At 48.4% G+C, this 19,652-nt stretch overlaps 1 protein-coding gene across 1 annotated transcript in view; it reads right to left on the bottom strand.

Annotated features, from left to right (window-relative positions):
* The window catches only part of LOC141265765 (chloride channel protein D-like), a 345,172-nt gene that overhangs the window by 321,240 nt on the left and 4,280 nt on the right, over window positions 1–19,652 (bottom strand). The window contains exon 2 of the mRNA XM_073679279.1: window positions 6,092–6,143. Within this exon, the coding sequence (XP_073535380.1) occupies window positions 6,092–6,143 (52 nt within the window). The remainder of the gene's footprint in view (window positions 1–6,091; window positions 6,144–19,652) is intronic.

The following is a 19,652-nucleotide window of genomic DNA, read 5'->3' as shown; positions in this document are numbered from 1 at the left end:
ACATCCAACCTAACAGCAGATGGGTTAACAACCTGAAGCAGTTTAAATGGACCCACAAACTTAGGACCCAGTTTTTTAGAGGGAATACTCAACCGCAGGTTCTTTGAGGACAACCAAACCATGTCACCCACAGTAAACAAAACCTCCTTACGTTTCCTGTCAAAATACTTCTTGGACTTCTTGTTAGCCTCTTGTAGGTTGCAACGTACATTAGTCCAAACTCTCTCCAAATCACAGGAAAAATTCTCCTCCTCCGGCACCGCCGACCCCAATTTGGAGAACGAACCAAAAGGCGGATGTGTTATGATCTGCAACAAGAACTAAGGAAAGATAGGGGAAAGCTGTCCCTACAGTAAGACTAAGCTGAATCCCTACGATGTAGCGGGCTGCCTGTTCCTAGTGAACAGACCCGCCTTCGTCCTCGGCTAGTCTGAACGAAGACCTATAGAATTAAGGGAGGGGTCCCTAAAAGAACTAAGGACTGGGACAAAAATGGGACACCTCCTAAACAGAAGTTGTTGTAGAACACAAAAGACAAACTGACAAAAAGTACTAGAGGTCCCAGAGGACCAAGCGAAATGACAGAAATAGGCACCGAAGCACCAGGCTAGCAAGACAGTCAAACAACACTGAAGTCCAGCAAAGCCAGAAGGGCGGAGCTGGAATATATAGGCAGATAGTCACGTGACCGCAAAACACAAGATAGAAAAAACTAACAGGAGGGTTCTAACAGTATGTCTCCCAGTACAACAAAAAAAAGGAGAACACCCAGCAGAGGAGGATGTATGTTTGTTAACAGCAAACTCTGTCAGAGGCAGAAACTCAGACCACACCTCTTGATTGTCCGCCACAAAACAACGCAAAAACTGTTCAACGTCCTGGTTCTTTCTTTCAGTCTGTCCATTAGACTCAGGATGATACCCAGACGAAAATGACAAATGGACTCCCAACCTGTCACAAAAAGCACGCCAAAAGCGAGCCACAAACTGAGGTCCTTTATCAGAAACAATATCCGTGGGAACGCCATGAAGCTTGACAATCTCCTTAACAAACGCCTTAGCGAGTGTCTTGGCGCAGGGCAACTTAATGAAAGGAACCAAATGACACATCTTACTAAAACGGTCCACGACCACCCAGATGACAGTAAAACCCTCGGACACAGGCAGATCAGTAATAAAATCCATTGTGAGATGCGTCCAAGGTGCACTAGGAACCTCCAGAGGGCAAAGCAACACCGCAGCAGGAGTATGTGAAGCCTTTGACCTAGCACACACCGTACATTGACGTACCCACTTGATGACTTCTTTCTGCCATCCAGGTCACCAAAAACTGCGACTGATAAGTCTCTTAGTCTCAGAAATTCCTGGATGACCTGCCAACTGAGACTCATGACACTCCACAAGCAAATCTCTCCTAAAGGTTCTAGGCACGAACAACCTCCCATGGGGAGTGTTAGATGGAGCATCATCTTGAGCTTTCAAAATCCCATTCTCCAAAACGGAGTCCAATGCCGCCACCACAACTCCTTTCTGTAAAATGCTCTCCTCCTCCTCCCCACCGACCGTAGGAGAGACGCTGCGAGATAAAGCATCGACTTTAACATTCTTAGTACCAGGGATATAGGTAACAGAAGAATGAAACCGAGAAAAAAAAGTGCCCACCTAGCTTGACGGGCATTCAAGCGCTAGGCAGCATCCAGATAGATCAAATTCTTATGATCTGTGAAAACCTGAATAGGAAATCTAGCGCCTTCCAAAAAATGACGCCAATGTTCAAACTCGAGTTTAATAGCCAGCAACTCCCAATTTCCAACATCATAATTCAGTTCGGTTTCCGAAATTTTTTTCGAAAAGAAGGCACAAGGATGTACTCCATCCTTGTTCTCCTGAGACAAAACTGCTCCGACCCCCACCGATGAAGCATCGACCTCGACCAAAAAAGGCTTGGTCTCATCAGGCTGCATAAGGATAGGGGCAGAACTGAACCTCTATTTGAGATACTGAAACGCTTCAATGGCTTCAGTAGTCCACTGGACCGTATGCGCACCTTTCCTGGTGAGATCGGTCAGAGGCTTAACAATTACAGAAAAATTCTTAATGAATTTCCTGTAATAATTGGCAAAACCCAAAAATCTCTGTATAGATTTCAAACCAATAGGCCTAGGCCATTCCTGCTCAGCCTGAACATTCACCGGGTCCATCTCAAAGCCCTCGCTGGAGACAATGTAGCCCAAAAAACTAATTTTCTGCACAGCGAACTCACATTTCTCCAGCTTAGCAAAGATTGAATTATCACTCAATAAATGCAAAACTTCACGTACACTCTGCCAATGGGACTCTAGATCTGGTGAATAAATCAAAATGTCATCCAAATACACAACCACATTCTTACCAATCAAAGGTCTCAGTATGCCATTAATAAGGTTCTGAAAAAATGCAGGTGCATTGGTAAGACCAAAAGTTATCACCAGATTCTCAAAATGACCTACTGGAGTGTTAAAAGCAGTTTTCCATTCATCACCCTCCTTCACTTGTAACAAATTGTATGCCTCCCAGAGATCAATTTTAGAGAACCACTTGGCCCCCACCAACTGGTTAAACAAGTCAGGAATTAACGGCAATGGGTAGGAATTGCGTAAGGTAATCTTATTAATTTCACGAAAATCCAGACATGGTCGTAAACCCCCATCCTTTTTTTTAACAAAGAAAAATCTAACTGCCAGAGGCGACTTAGAAGGTCTAATGTGACCAGCAGCCAGGCTAGTCTGTATGTACTCCTCCAAGGCCTTTCTTTCAGGGATAGTCAGATTAAACAAGGGACTCTTGGGAAGAGTAGCTCCCGGAACAAACTCAATGGCGGAATCATAGTCCCTATGAGGAGGTAAAACCTGCGACTCCTCCTCTGCAAAAACCATCCAAAAATCTTGAATAGGTACAGGCAATTCCCCTTTTTCCACAGCCGCAATGCGACCATTACAACATTTTTCATAGCACTTTGGACTCCAAGACTTAATCACATTAGTAGACCAGTTCAGCAAAGGATTGTGCAGTTTTAACCAAGGTAATCCTAGAACGACTGGAGAGGGTAAATTATCTAATACAACCAAGTCCAAAATTTCTTGGTGAACTCCATTGATAGTGAGGGGAAATGCAGCAACCTTGTGAGTAATACATTTCAAGGGAGTGTTTTCAATTGCAATCACAGAAATAGGTGATGACAAAGGTTTGGATTTCAATTTAAGGTTTTCCAAAAACCCTTTATCAATCACATTAAGTGTTGAACCACAATCCACAAATACCTGAAATTCAATCAAATTTTCCTGCAAAGTAGTACTCCCAGAAAGAAACACTCCTGCAGAGTGTAAACAAGCTATATGGGCGTAACTGACCTTTTTTTTTTCTTTACTTAACCCTAGAACGCATACCTGGGGCCTCGCAGGCCCGCCCTGTTAATTGTTTTCTATTTTCTGCAAGATTTCTTTAGTTAGAATTTTGAAACTCTAGGTATTCCTCAGGTATATAGTTGTTTGTCATTTCCAGTTGGTCATTTATTTATTATTTGCACACGGGCCTAAAAGGCCCCAGGTATGTGAAAGTGTAGATTTTTATGGTCATGCGTTCTAGGGTTAAATGAAGCTCACAATACTTAATCAAATGGTCAGCTTTACCACAATAAAGACACAATCCCTCGGCGAACCTCCGGTCTCTTTCCTGAGAGCGGAGCGACTTCGCCCCAACCTCCATCGGTTCTCCGCCATCAGAGCAGATTTTCTGGGGACTAGGACCTCTCATTACAGGAGTCTTTACCTCATTCTGTCTAAATCTCAGTCTCCTATCCACACGAACAGCTAATTGCATGGCATCCTGCAGAGTCTCAGGTGCGGGGAATGCAATTAGCAAATCCTTAACCCTTTCACTCAGACCAGCAAGAAATAGACATTTCAGAGCTGGATCATTCCATTTAACTTCTGAGGCCCATCTTCTGAAGTGTGTACAATAATTTTCAACATCACCTGACCCCTGATTCAAACGCCTGATTTCTGCCTCAGCAGATGAGATTCGATCAGAATCGTCATATAATAGCCCCATAACAGAAAAAAATTCTTCTACAGACCTTAAACATGAATCATTAGGTTGGAGAGAAAAGGCCCACCCCTGTGGTTCTTTGCGCAAAGTGACATAATAAAACCAATGCACTGTGATTCATTCCCAGAGGACCTTGGTCTCAAACGAAAATATAACAAACAAGCATTTTTAAAGGAAAAAAAATCTTGCTGTTTACCATAAAAAGCATCAGGCAGTCCTACCTTGGGTTCCACAAAATGCGCTTCAGAACAACTACTCACCTGTTGCTGGAACTTGGCTACCTCCAGAGACAATCCCTGCACTCGTTGAGCCAAATCCTGGACGGAAACCATACTGATCCCCGAATTTCTTTCCTTTTAGTTTTTTTTTTTGGGCTGGACTTACTGTTATGATCTGCAACATATACTAAGGAAAGATAAGGAAAAACTGTCCCTGCAGTAAAACTAAGCTGAATCCCTATGATGTAGCGGGCTGCCTGTTCCTAGCGAACAGACCTGCCTTAGTCCTCGGCTAGTCTGAACGAAGACCTATAGCATAAGGGGAGGAGTCCCTAAAAGAACTAAGGACTGGGACAAAAATGGGACACCTCCTAAACAGAGAAGTTGTTCCAGAACACAAAAAGACAAACAGACAAAAAAGGAACTAGAGGTCCCAGAAGGACAAAATGAACTGACAGAGAAAGGCACAGAAGCACCTGGCTAGAGAAACAATCAAACACTGAAGTCCAGCACAGCCAAAAGGGCGGAGCTGGAATATAAAGGCAGATGGTCACGTGACCGCAAAACACAAGATGGAAAAAACAAACAGGAGGGTTCTAACAGCCGGCATATGTTGTTTTACCCATCAAGATCTGTTTGGTTAGCCTATTTGTAATTTATTAATTCTTACTAGGGTGGTTGTTATGTTTTTTAATGGTTACCTGACAATTGTATTTGTTATAGATAAGTGTTACACATCTATCCGGCTCCAGGGCCAGGCTTTGCTCCAGTTTCCCTATGGACTAGGCCATATGGGTTACTATGTTGACCTGGCGAGCACCTCCGATGTTATCATCAAAGTTCCTTTAAGGCTGGCTAAGGAGGCAGACAGCAGCAAGTAATACACTCTGCTACCATGTGCTTCCCTGGAGTTCAACCACACTTCCCACTTACTTCTGCTCAAACTAGGTGTCTGATTATCTGTTCAGCGGCTCCAAACTGCTAGCCTACACCCAGCTTCTATTACCAAGTTCCGCTGCATCATCACCTCCGATAACATCTGCGTGACAGCGTGGCAAATCAGGGATGTTCATGGGCGGAGCCGATTTTTTGGCGCGAACAAGCCGGAACCCCGAACACGAACCCGAATTTGAAATGCCGAACAAATTCGCTTAACATTAATCATTAATAAACAATTAGCTTATTATTTGTAACTGCAGTCTCAATTCTGTGTGTGTATTTTTTCCTTAATTTTTTTTCTTTTATTACACATGGACTGGATTGTCATTCCAGTGGTGTCTGTTTACTTGGTAGTCTTATACAAAACTATTACAAATGTCACTGGCAGTACAGTAGAAAAGACGCCATCCATAAAAGAAAGCTTGGGGGGGAAAGCCCATTAATTTTTAGGGCTCGCTCACACCACCGTATAAATTGGATGAGTTCTATCAGATTTTTTTTATCTAATAGCACTCTGATGTTATTCAGTAGGGCAGTTCTGATGACCGATTTTTTTCTGACATAAAAAAAAATTGGATGTCATATAGAGCCACAGTATGTCATCCGATTTTTACAGATACATTTCAATTCTGTAAAAAAGGAAACTGTAAATGGTCCTGTAACTGATTAATAGCTGCTGAGTAAAAAAACGAATTGTACACGGACAGTAGCAGACAGACAGTACACGGTGGACAAGTGAGGAAAAAAATTGTACCACTTTTCTGGATAAATATTGGACTGACTTTGTAGACTGTCATATGACCCTAGCCTTACACTGACTAATAGGTTCAAGTATCAGACTGAACTTACCGGGTGGATGTGTAGGAGTCCTTTATTCGAGTATATCCAGACCTCCAGCAAACTGCAAGAAAAACTATAATATTAATATTCCACATTTTGCTACATTTGATTTAGCAATGGACATTTGATCCTTAAGGCCATGTGCCCACGATGCAGAAATGAAGCAGAAAATTTCTGCAGCATTTCTGCATCTCCCTGGCAGAAAAAAACGCATGCAGATTGTGCATGCGTTTTTCCTGCAGAATACATGAGGATCCACATGCGGATTCACATGCGTTTCCGCATGCAGATTGACAAGCGCTTTCCAGGCGATAGCATCACTTGGAAAGTGCTTGACAACTAGGTCACACTGTATAAATCCATGCAAACGGCATGGATTTATATAGTGTGAACCGTAAAAATTAAAACAAATAAAGCTATACTCACCCCCGAGGCCCCGGCGTGGCTGCAGCGCTCATTCCTGTCTGGTTCCCGGCTGCCGGCATACCGCGAGACAGAGCAGTGAAGGGCCTGCGGTCACATGACTGTGACGTCACCGCAGGTCCTCAAGCGATGCCGGCATTTAGAGAGAAGCCTTCGGAAAGGTGAGTATAAACTTTATTTGTTATTTTATTCTTTTTTTTACAGGTACAATGGTACCCAGGTCTGGATGAGAGTCTCCTCTCCTCCAGAACTGGGTACCATCCGCGCATAGAGACGCATAGAAGCCGCTTGTACAAATGTAGAGTCGCGGTTTCTATGCGTCTCAATTCAAGTCAATGGCGGGAGTTCCGCTGCGCTTCCGCAAAATTAAATGACATGCTGCGGATTTTTGTACGCAGCATAAACGCTGCAGAAAAATCGGCAGTATGTGCATAGAACATGCGGAATCCCCTTGGGGACCATGGGGTGCGGATTACCTAGCGTTTCACAAGCGTTTATGCTGCGGAAATTCCGCAGCATAAACGCTTGAAAAACACTACGTGGGCACCCAGCCAAACTGTTAGAACTATTAAATAAAATGAATTACCCTAATAAAACATCCTAGTTTAAGCATTTTTCTTTTCTATATGATAAGGCTGTGTGCCCACGTTGCGGATTACAAGCATTTTTGCTGCGGATTTTCCGCAGCGGAAACGCTTGTAAAACGCTTGGTAATCCGCATCCCATGGTCCCCAATGAGAATCCGCAAGTTCTATGCCCATGCTGCGGATTTTTCCGCAGCGTTTATGCTGCGTTCAAAAATCCGCAGCATGTTCATTAATTTTGCTTTTCCACATGCGGAATTGCCTTATTTAATGCATGAAAAAACGCAAGGCAATTCCGCATGTCGAAAACGCGTGAAAAACGCGCGATAAACGCTTGCGGAATTCTGCATGCGTTTTTCCGGGAGAGGACATGCGGAAATGAAGCAGAAATTTTCTGCTTCATTTCCGCAACATGGGCACATAGCCTAAAGAAAGCCAATGAGAGATGTTACAAGTGGAGTACTGATTGCTTGTATGTCAGAGGATGTCAGTGGCGTAGCATACATACTGCTATTCTCATCCGCCTAGTGCAGTATATCATACTTACTCTTTGTGGACACCTTGGGTTAGAATTACACAATTCTACTTTACTTAACTGCACTGCTGTCTACACCTGGAGAATAATCCAAAATCCTACAGTTTCTGCAGGGACAGAAGTAAGTCTAGGTAAGGCTTCTCTCACATTATGTGGCCTAAAAATGTTCCAATTTGCATGTTTTGCATGCTTCATCCACTCTCCAGATCCTTGTCACTTGTGGATTACCACATGAAAAACTTTGGACATCAATATTACCTATGTGCGCACTTGGGAAAAAAACATTTGTTTCTACATGCTCCATTCAGTAAATATTAAAAAGTTATCCAGAAACTATACTGCCCTCATGCATTTTTTCTACTCTCTCCTGTCGCTGACAAAGCATGCATGACTTTGTACAATACTAATAATAGGCAACATATTGAATGTCAAAATCTGTCGGATAGCTTATCAATATGAGATCGATAGGGGTCCAACACTGCATTCAACGGATCAGCTGATATTTGCTCTGGCAGCAGCCGGATATAAGCAATGTATTAAGCTGAGCATCGCAGCTCCGTACTTCGAGTCATGGCTACTGCTAAGTACTGCAGATTATATCCCATTAATTTGTTTCACTCCGTACATTGCTTGTATCCAGACGCTGCCAGAGCACAGACCAGGTCACACTCCAATCTTATACTGATGACCTATCTCGTACATTAGAGCTGGGCAAATTGCGGCCCGCGGGCAACATCCAGCAATTTGGCTGTTCCAGTCCAGTCCATGGACTGAAACAGCGAAGAGCTGAAAACAGTGGCCCACAGGCCGCACCATATCCTCGCCCGTCCTCCATAGTCCACTTCCCGATGTCACCGCTATCTGCATCCTCAGGATGTAGACAGTGGTGAATACGTTAGTGGAGAACAGAGCCACCAGTTCCTTCTTCCTCCAATCAACGTGTGAAACTGAGACAGCAGACGCAATGATACATCACATCTGCTGTGCGGAGGCTCAATGTACTGGAAACCAGAGCAGCGCGCCGGGGGAACAGGAGCGAGGAGAGTATGTGTTGTTGTTTTTTTCATATGTGTATGTAATGTTTGCATGTATATAGGAGGCTATGTGGGGGCTCATACTGTAATTAGGGGGCTATGTAAGGGTTCATATTGTATATAGAGAGGCTATGTGGGGGCTCATACTGTACATATGAAACTATGTGGGTGTTCACACTGTATTTAGGGGCTCTTACTGTATATAGGGAGATATGTAAGGGCTCATACTGTATATAAGGGGCTATGTGGGGGTCTCCTACTACACTGTGTTCAGAATTAGTAGGCAAGTTGTATGACGCGCCCCCTGGGCCTGTGTTGTGCAGGGAATACCCGGAGCCGGATCGCTGGGGGTTGTAGTCTCCGTGGCGCTGACCCGGTCCGTGCCCAGGGTGGTCAATTCAGTGGCAGTCTTATTAGTGAGATAATAGTCCGACTACGCCACCCATGGATTGCGGTCAGTGGGGACCGCCGCTGCAAGGCAGACCGCTGAGGCCGGTGTTGTGTGTGCAGCTAAGAACGGGATGACTCCCCACGGGAGGAGTATAGCCTCAGAGCAGTTAGTGTGGATGATGGGAGTGATGGTGCACGAGCGCAGCAGGAATAACTCAGAGTCCGTGCAGTGCAGTTGAGGGTCTTTACTGATGTTATAAAGCAGACCCTCCTGGGAGTACTGGCTAGCAGTAGAGGCCTGGTCAGTCTGAGAGCTAGCAGGATCTCCCCTGGCCAGGTGGAGTTGTAGGCCTCCCCGTCTATCTGTACTCTTTCCTGGCTACCTTGCTGTGTGCGGGTAGAAGTAGCCCACGTCCCTGAGTATACCGTGTGGTGCTCACCCGTACGGCCGGTGACTTGGGGCCTTCTGTTAGCCTCCGCTTCACGATGGCGGTGCTGGTCCCTTTCTTGTGACCGTGCCTCCGGGCTTCTCTGGCCAGAGGACATGGAATCCCCTGCCGGTTGGATTCTGCTGCTGGACCACACAGCCTCGGCTTCCGTGTCCGGTCCTAATGTCTTCAGCCAGGGCGAGCTATCTAGCTTCCAGCCCCTGGCACTCGCTCCTGCTCCTACAGAGCTCCTTGCTGACACTTTCCCTGTGTCTGGAACTGTCTCCAGGCTCTGACTTCCAGACTCTGACTCTCTTATCCCGCCCCAGACCCAGTTTATAAGGGCAGATTCCTCCCCTCCCAGGTCTGGGCGGGCAGTGTTGCATGCTTAGGGCTACTGACCAGAGAAACCTCCCACTTGCTCTCAGACGTAATATTTCTATTACTGTGGTAACCAGACCCCTGGGGTGCCACATGTATTTTAGAGGATTATTTTTAATATTGATCAACAGCTATGTTCTCAATCAACCCAAAAGACTCATAAATATCCAAGCTTAATATTTTTGGAAGTTGGAGTGGGTTTTTTTTAGATTTGGCTATCTTAGGAGGATATCTGTTTGTGCAGGTAACTATTACTGTGCAGAATTATTAGGCAACTTAATAAAAACCAAATATAATCCCATCTCACTTGTTTATTTTCACCAGGTAAACCAATATCAGTGCACAAAATTTAGAAATAAACATTTCTGACATGCAAAAACAAAAACCAAAAAAATTAGTAATCAATATAGCCACCTTTCTTTATGATGACACTCAGCAGCCTTCCACCCATAGATTATGTCAGTTGCTTGATCTATTTTCGATCAACATTGCGTGCAGCAGCCACCACAGCCTCCCAGACACTGTTCCGAGAGGTGTACTGTTTTCCCTCCCTGTAGATCTCACATTTTATGATGGACCACAGGTTCTCTATGGGATTCAGATCAGGTGAACAAGGGGGCCATGTCATTATTTTTTCTTCTTTTAGACCTTTACTGGCCAGCCACGCTGTGGAGTAGTTGGATGCATGTGATGGAGCATTGTCCTGCATGAAAATCATGTTATTCTTGAACGATACCGACTTCTTCCTTACCACTGCTTGAAGAAGTTGTCTTCCAGAAACTGTCAGTAGGTCTGGGAGTTGAGCTTCACTCCATCCTCAACCCTAAAAGGTCCCACAAGTTCATCTTTGATGATACCAGCCCATATCAGTACCCCACCTCCACCTTGCTGGCGTCTGAGTCGGAGTGGAGCTCTCTGCCCTTTATTGATCCAGGCTCTGGCCCATCCATCTGGCCCATCAAGAGTCACGCTCATTTCATCAGTCCATAAAACCTTTGAAAAATCAGTCTTAAGATATTTCTTGACCCATTCTTGACGTTTTATCTTATGTTTCTTGTTCAAAGGTGGTCGTTTTTCAGCCTTCCTTACCTTGGCCATGTCCCTGAGTATCGCACACCTTGTGCTTTTTGATACTCCAGTAACGTTGCAGCTCTGAAATATGGCAAAAATGGTGGCGAATGACATCTTGGCAGCTTCACGCTTGATTTTCCTCAATTCATGGACAGTTATTTTGCGCCTTTTTTGGCCAACATGCTTCTTGTGACGCTGTTGGCTATTTGCCATGAAACGCTTGATTGTTCGGTGATCACGCTTCAAAAGTTTGGAAATTTCAAGACTGTGCATCCCTCTGCAAGACATCTCACAATTTTGGACTTTTCAGAGCCCGTCAAATCTCTCTTCTGACCCATTTTGCCAAAGGAAAGGAAGTTGCCTAATAATTAAGCACACCTTATATAGGGTGTTGATGTCATTAGTCAACACCCCTCCTCATTACAGAGATGCACATCACCAGATTTACTTAATTGGTAGTTGGCTCTCAAGCCTATGCAGCTTGGAGTAGGACAACATGTATAAAAAGTATCAAAGTGATCCAAATACGCATTTGCCTAATAATTCTGCACGCGGTGTATATCTAGGGGTCTCTGTGGGGGCTCATCCAGCATATAGGGGGCTATTTGAGGGCTCACACTGTATATAGAGGTCCATATGGGGGCTCATATTGTATATAGAGAGGTTATGTGGGACCTTACACTGTATATAGAGAGACTATGCATGTCTCATACTGTATATAGGGGGCTATGTGGTGGCTCATATTGTATATAGATGGTTATGTACAGGGGCGGACACAGACTGTAGTGGGCCCCTGTGCAAGAAATTTTTGGGGGCCCCCCCCCTGCGCTTCATAAGGCAACAAAGTTATGTAAACATAACCCCCCCATGTGCAGCTCTCATCCCCCCCATGTGCAGCTCACCCCCCGATGCATCTCTCATCCCCCCCCCCGTGCATCTCTCATCCCCCCCATGTGCATCTCCCATTCCCCCCACTCCTAGTTAATTAATTGTATTTAAGAAAAATAAAACTTGTTATACTTACCCCCATGCGATCCCTGCAGAATCCTGGCGCTCGTCCACGTCGCTGCCACCAGGCTCTCCTGACGTTCGGCCATGTGACGGTGCCACATACATAGCCAACAGCTTTTGTTTTGGCCAAAAGATTTTTAAAGCCGCCACCACGATAAGGTAGACTCTTCTGGCCGGGCCCTACTCTAACCTATTAAAATTTTCTTAAAATATCCAATACTCTTTTTAGATATATTTTTATTTAGTTTTCTTTAAGGGAATGTGTCATATACATTTTTTTTTAAATGACCAATAATACCACATACAGGGAATACCCCCACACCATGACCAGACCACATATTACCACAACATAGTGACCGAATAATACCACACAGAAGGGAGAAAAACTGCCACACCATGACCAGACCACATATTACCACCACATTACTAATATTACCACCACATTACTAATATTACCATAAGTGTCATAATACACGGGAGCTCTATACATGGTATGTATAATGTAAGTGTCCAGGTAATCTAGTGATCACCAGTGACATTATACACAGGAGCTCTGTATATAGTGTCAGTGTACAGGTAATACAGTGATCACCAGTGACATTATACACAGGAGCTCTGTATATAGTGTACAGGTAATACAGGGATCACCAGTGACATTATACACAGGAGCTCTGTATATATTGTCAGTGTACAGGTAATACAGTGATCACCAGTGACATTATACACAGGAGCTCTGTATATAGTGTCAGTGTACAGGTAATACAGTGATCACCAGTGACATTATACACAGGAGCTCTGTATATAGTGTACAGGTAATACTGTGATCACCAGTGACATTATACACAGGAGCCCGGTACATAGTATATAGTGTAAGTGTACATGTAATGCACTGACTCACTGGTGACGTCTCTAGGTGAAGTCCTTCAGCTACGCTTTTCTCCTTCATCCAGCACAGACCGCCATCACGTCTTCCAGCCAGGACTCGTCTCTGCATAAAATAACACAGTTATCTAGAGCACATTCCCCAACTTCTACATTACGCAGCTGAATACAGACGTGCATCCACCATCAATATATGGTTAGTTATTATGCAACCTACCATTCCAAATATAAATTGTAATCCACCACGGTGCCCCCATTAACTGTAAATAGGCACTTAATATATAATTTAATTAGAACCTCTACTCTATACTTCCTGCTCCCCGCATTCATTATTTACATGCACCCCCTGCCCCAATTCATTATATCATGTCCGTGCTCTCCCCACCCCATCGTCATTTATCATTTACTCTCCCCCACCCCACATTCATTATGTGCAGCTCATTATCCCCCTACTCCTAATTCCCCCATGTGCAGCTCATTTTCTCCCAATTCCCCCATGTGCAGCTCTCACCCCCCCATGAGCAGCTCTCACCACACCCCCATGAGTCCCTCTCTCATCCCCCTCCCCCACATGTGCCCCTCTCTCATCCCCCCCATGTGCAGCTCTCACCACCCCCCCATGTGCACATCTCTCATCCCCCTCCCCCACATGTGCCCCTCTCTCATCCCCCTCCCCCACATGTGCCCCTCTCTCATCCCCCTCCCCCACATGTGCCCCTCTCTCATCCCCCCCATGTGCAGCTCTCACCACCCCCCCATGTGCACATCCCTCATCCCCCTCCCCCACATGTGCCCCTCTCTCATCCCCCTCCCCCACATGTGCCCCTCTCTCATCCCCCTCCCCCACATGTGCCCCTCTCTCACCCCCCTCCCCCACATGTGCCCCTCTCTCATCCCCCCCATGTGCAGCTCTCACCACCCCCCCATGTGCCCCTCTCTCATCCCCCTCCCCCACATGTGCCCCTCTCTCATCCCCCTCCCCCACATGTGCCCCTCTCTCATCCCCCCCATGTGCATCTCTCATCCCCCTCCCCCACATGTGCACCTCTCTCATCCCCCCCATGTGCATCTCTTATCTCCCCCCATGTGCATCTCTTATCCCCCTCCCCCATGTGCATCTCTTATCCCCCTCCCCCATGTGCATCTCTTATCTCCCCCCCATGTGCATCTTTTATCTCCCCCCCATGTGCATCTCTTATCTCCCCCATGTGCACCTCTCTCATCCCCCCCACCCCATGTGCACCTCTCTCATCCCCCCCACCCCATGTGCATCTTTTATCATCCCCCCCCACGTGCACCTCTCTCATCCCCCTCCCCCCACGTGCACCTCTCTCATCCCCCTCCCCCCACGTGCACCTCTCTCATCCCCCTCCCCCCACATGTGCACCTCTCTCATCCCCCCCACCCCATGTGCATCTTTTATCATCTCCCCCCACCCCATGTGCATCTTTTATCATCTCCCCCCACCCCATGTGCATCTTTTATCATCTCCCCCCCCATGTGCATCTTTTATCATCTCCCCCCACCCCATGTGCATCTTTTATCATCTCCCCCCCCCATGTGCATCTCTTATCTCACACACACACACACACACACACACACACACCTCCCATTCCCCCCACTCCTAGTAAATTGTATTTTGAAAAAAACAAAACTTGTTATACTTACCCCCATGCGATCCCTGCAGAATCCTGGCGCTCGTCCAAATCGCTGACACCAGGTTCTCCTGCCTTCCGGCCATGTGACGGCGCCGTCACATGACCGGAAATCAGGGGAATCATGAAGGCGCTGCCGCAGGAGCGCAGCGCAGCGCTGAGATGTCCCGGACCCGGCGCTTAGCATGGGGCCGGGGGCCCCATGAGGAGAGAGACTCACAAGAGGGGGCCCCCAACAGGGCTCCAAGGGGGCCCCTACCGGCTGGGCCCCACACTGGAGTCAGGGCAGACATGCCCTGATGGCGGCCCTGCTGGAGGCTGGAGGGGCCCCCTCTCCCTCGGGGCCCCCGTTCAATGAACCGTCTGCACGGGCGGTAGTTCCGCCCCTGGTTATGTAGGATTTTTATACTGTATATAGTGAGGCTATGTTGGTGCTCACATTGTATATAGAGGGCTATGTGGGGGCTCTTACTGTATATAGAGGGACTATGCGGGGCTCATATTGTATGTAGGGGGCCGTGTGGGTTCATACGGTATATAGGGGGATGTATGTGGGCTCATACTGTATATAAGGGCTATGTGAGGGCTCATATTATATGTAGGGGGCTGTTTGTGGGCTCATACTGTATATAGAGGGGCTATGTGGGGGCTCATACTGTATATAGGGGGATGTCAGCATACTTAATTCTGCTCAATATTGTGTGATACAGTTAACATTAATATAAAATATTAATTATAATTAATATGTTAATGAGAAAATGATAATATTGAGCAGAAATTTAAGTCTATTGGTTCGGCCCTCCTCAACAGTCACAGTCTCTCATTTGACCCTCTGGGAAAATTAATTGCCCACCCCTGCCATAGATCATCAATCTGTAAATCTCAGACACCACATCAATCAATTCTTAAAGGGATTGTGTCACGAACAAAAGTACTGTATATACTCGAGTATACGCCGACTTTTTCAGCCCATTTTTTAGGCTGAAAAAGTCCCCCTTGGCTTATACTCGGGTATATTCTCGAATATATACATAGTCCGGTGGTGGATAGTGGGGGGGTAGCAGCGGCGGAGGAGCGGGGCACACACAGTAGCCGGCTGCTGCAGCTACCACGTGTGCCCGCTGCTAAAGGGAAATAAATATTCACCCTTCTCCATGCCCATGGGAGTGGAGAGGGGTGAATATTCATTTTTTTAATAGCGTGCGCACAGTGTCAGCAGCGCCGCAGCTACCACTGCGGCTCAGTGTGCTCACTACTAAAGAGAATGCATATTCAACCTTCTCCATGCCCACTGTGGACTTTAGTAGTGGGCACACAAGATAGCTGAGCCACAGCGGGAGCTGCGGCGCTGCTGACACTGTGCGCATGCCATTAAAGAACAAGGATATTCACTCTTCTCCACGCACATAGTCCCGGCATGGAGAAGAGTGAATATCCCAGCAACTCACTTCGGTGTCTGAGGGCACATGGCAGTGATGTCATGCGCTGCTCAGATGCGGAGGCTAGCTGTTGCTGGCAGAACAGGAGCAGTGCTGGAGCAGAGGGGAGGAAGGTGAGTATGAGTGTTTATTTTTTTAATGTGTACAGTGATAGGGGGCCATGCAAACCAGGATAGGGGGGCATACATAACAGGATTGGGATGAGGGGGCCATGCATACCAGGATTGGGTCTGAGGGGGCCATGCATTCCAGGATTGGGGATGAGGAGTGCCATACATACCAGGATTGGGGATGAGGGGGCCATGCATATCAGGATTGGGGATGGGGGGCCATGCATATCAGGATTGAGGATAAGGTGTCCATGGATAGCAGGATTGGGGATGAGGGGGCCATGCATACCAGGATTGAGGTTGATGAGGTCATGCATACCAGGATTGGGTTGAGGGGAGCCATGCATACCAGGATTGGGGATGAGGAGTGCCATACATACCAGGATTGGGGATGAAGGGGCCATGCATATCAGGATTGGTGATGGGGGGCCATGCATATCAGGATTGAGGATGAGGGGTCCATGCATATCATGATTGGGGATGAGGGGGCCATGCATACCAGGATTGGGGATGATGAGGTCATACATACCAGGATTGGGTTGAGGGGAGCCATGCATACCAGGATTGGGGATGATGGGGCCATGCATACTAGGAGGGGATCAGGGGTGCCATGCATTCCAGGATTGGGGATGATGGGGCTATGCATACCAGGATTGGGGATGAAGGGGCCATGCATACCAGGATTGGTGATGAGTGGTCAATACATACCAGGATGGGGAAATTTACCAGTAGCTGCTGCATTTCCCACCCTAGGCTTATACTCGAGTTGTGGCGCCCCTGAGGGTTCAACCGCCACAGGAATGCTGCACCTCTTTAATGAAGTGTAGTGTTCCTCCTTTGAGGTAAGAACAGTGCGATGGTCAGGACCCTACCTCCACATCCAACACCACACTTCTCCCACCAGAGGGGGCTAGTAGGCACTAGGTGCTGCCCCTACTGGAAGTTGGGAGACTGGGGAACCAAGAGATAGGGGAACCAACTAGTGGGTGAGGGTGGAGGACTCACATTTTAGTGACACTTTAAATTTGATATTTAATACACAGCCATCTTGGTTCTGGGTCTTTTGATCGTGATCTCCCTCCCTGAGCGTGGATCCTGTGTGGACCTGCAGAGGATGGAGACACGGCCCTTGTACCCTGGCCTTGGGTCGAGGGGTAGGTTGCAGATAATGTATGTCTCAGCCCGGTCAAGGACCATGACCAAGAAGGCCCGGAGCTTAGGAGAGTAGCTCCACCGCAAATGGATCCCGGGGGGATGCAGACGGAGCGGTATACGCCACCTGTCCTCGCTATCTGATCTATTCAGAGGGATTCCGGCTGCAAGAGGGGTACCGGCCCCCGACACCTGACCTTGCTCCTCTACGTCCTGGTCAGGAAAGCCCGGTAGGCCCTGAGGATCCCACCGGGTAACGGAAGGAGCGGAGCTGCCACCCGTACCCTTTTTCTGAGTGAAGTTCAGAGGGAGACCCGGCCTATCTACACACACACAGACAGGAAAGGACCCGGTGTGAAGCCTAGGAACACTCTGGTGCGGGGTCCTGATTGAACACTGGACTTACTCGGAGGTTGTCGGAACCCCCCCCCCCCCTGTCTCTGGTGACCGCAGAACTCCACGAGGAGCAGGGAGAAGCCTTTCCACTGCAATCTCCACTGTGAGTAAAAACCCTGGAAGTCAACCCCTATGGCCTCCGGACTCTTTATTCTGCATTACACCGCACTACGCAGCACCAGACCTCCTATACTACAACCCCCTCCATCCTGTCTCTCCGCCCTGAGGCCCTGCTCCGCCTGTGGGGAGTAGTAACAACAACGGCTGCTATAACATCCTGCCTCAGCGGAATGCAGCAGCGCTGTTGGCCTTCACCAGGTGCCACAGGTGGCATAGTTGAGATCAGCCACTCAACCCGGAAAAAGCCCGTACCATCTCTTTTTAATGTGACGGCCCTGGGCACAGAGCGGGTCCGGGCCATGGCTGCACCCCATCGACAACATAGGACCCGGCTCCGAGTCCCCTATCTCCCAGGGTAGGGCTTCCAGCGTCACACAACTGGCGTAGTCGGCAGGATCGCGTGCCCGCAGCAAAGGAAGGAATTACCCATTGCTACCGGGTACTGTGTGCCTTACACCTTAGACTGTCGTTTCCACTTAAAATGGCGCCCGCCCAAGAAGAACAGGCGCCATAGTGTATCAGAAAGACGGTCTCCTAACACCTCCTATCGTGGGCCAGGCTCCCACATGGCGCCAAAAGTGTGGACCGCCCCTTCCATCAGAAACTGTCCGCGGGGTAATGCCCGTCAAAATGGATGGGCTGGACGAAGGCGTGCCTGTCAGCATACCGCCCTGGAGCCGCCCCGAAAGAGGAGGAAAAAGAAAAACAACAAGGTGCGGCCATAGCAGCTGGAGTTTGGCGACCTTCAGGAGCGGATATGGACGCTACTGGAGCGCAACAAACGGAACCTTCCGAACCCGGCCCAGGTCCTTCTCCCGGCAGGGAGCGAAGTGGCACAATCCTTACAGCGGGAGATATTGAATTTCTCCACCAGGAAGCCCCGGGTCTTGCACGGAGACTGGATGAGGCCCAGAAGGCGGCGTCTGCTGCGTGGCAGGAAGAAATGCTGCTGTGCATCCGGACCCGCCGCCAAGGAGCCGAAGCTCAGGGAGAAGCGGTGACAGAGGTCGTGAGTGGCCCAGAGGCGGGTGAGTGTGCTACCCCTGCCCCGGCTGCTGAGCCTACCGTGCCCGTACTGGACCTCATGGCCGAGTATCTCCTGCCCGGGGCGGTCACCTGGGAGCAGGTCTTTGCCCCGGAGCTTCAAGCTTCTGCTATTGGCGGGGACCTGCACTGCCGCCCAACTCCTGACTCGGAAGGACCCGAGTCTGCTGGGGTATCCACCGACCCCAACCCGGACTGGTCCGCACTTGCAGAGGACCCGCAGCAACCCCTGCTGACACCGCTACCCGCACCGACAGTCACCTGGCCCGCGGCTGAGGAGTGGGCCTGGGACAAGCAGGGGGGGGACCTGATGGGCTTCCCCCGGGAGACCCGGGCTGAAGCACGCAGGAGGAGCGAGCTGTGCCATCAGCAGATCCTCCAACTCGGCCGGGAGCAACGCCAGAGGGAGATCCGCTGCGAGCGCCTCGAGGTGCGCGCCAAGGCTGCAAAGTCCCGGGCCTGCCAGGAGGAGACGACCCATCCAAGCCCCCGTGTGGAAGGGCAAGTTGTCCGCTTCCACCATGAGGCGGGGTGGGGATTCATTCGGAGTTCCCAGCATGAGCACGACGTCTTCGTCAGCCGGCAGGACGTCGAGCCGCGGCTGAAAAAGGGACAACCTGGCCGGAACCTCGTCCTGGGTGACATAGTCACGTACACCCGCCACCATGGGGTGCGGGGGTGGTATGCCCTGGATGTCCACAAGGTGTCCGGGAGCGACGCCCCCTCGCGTTCGGCCTTAGAGGACCGGTCAGCCTCCGTTGGGAGGAATGATCCTTTTCCCCGGAGGGGACCCGAGAATTAAGCAGCCCCGGCGGCTGAAACTTGTTCAAAAGTTATCATGTTGATGTTTATGTTTTAATTTGCTCTCCCCGGTTTCTAGAGACATTTGTCCCTGCGGACGTTGCAGCAGACAGA

This window comes from Phyllobates terribilis, unplaced genomic scaffold (genome assembly GCF_046119375.1).
Source record: "Phyllobates terribilis strain yellow unplaced genomic scaffold, ASM4611937v1 Scaffold_4__5_contigs__length_816908805, whole genome shotgun sequence".
In the NCBI taxonomy this organism is placed as follows: domain Eukaryota; kingdom Metazoa; phylum Chordata; class Amphibia; order Anura; family Dendrobatidae; genus Phyllobates; species Phyllobates terribilis.
This window is presented reverse-complemented; position numbering and strand designations above follow the sequence as displayed.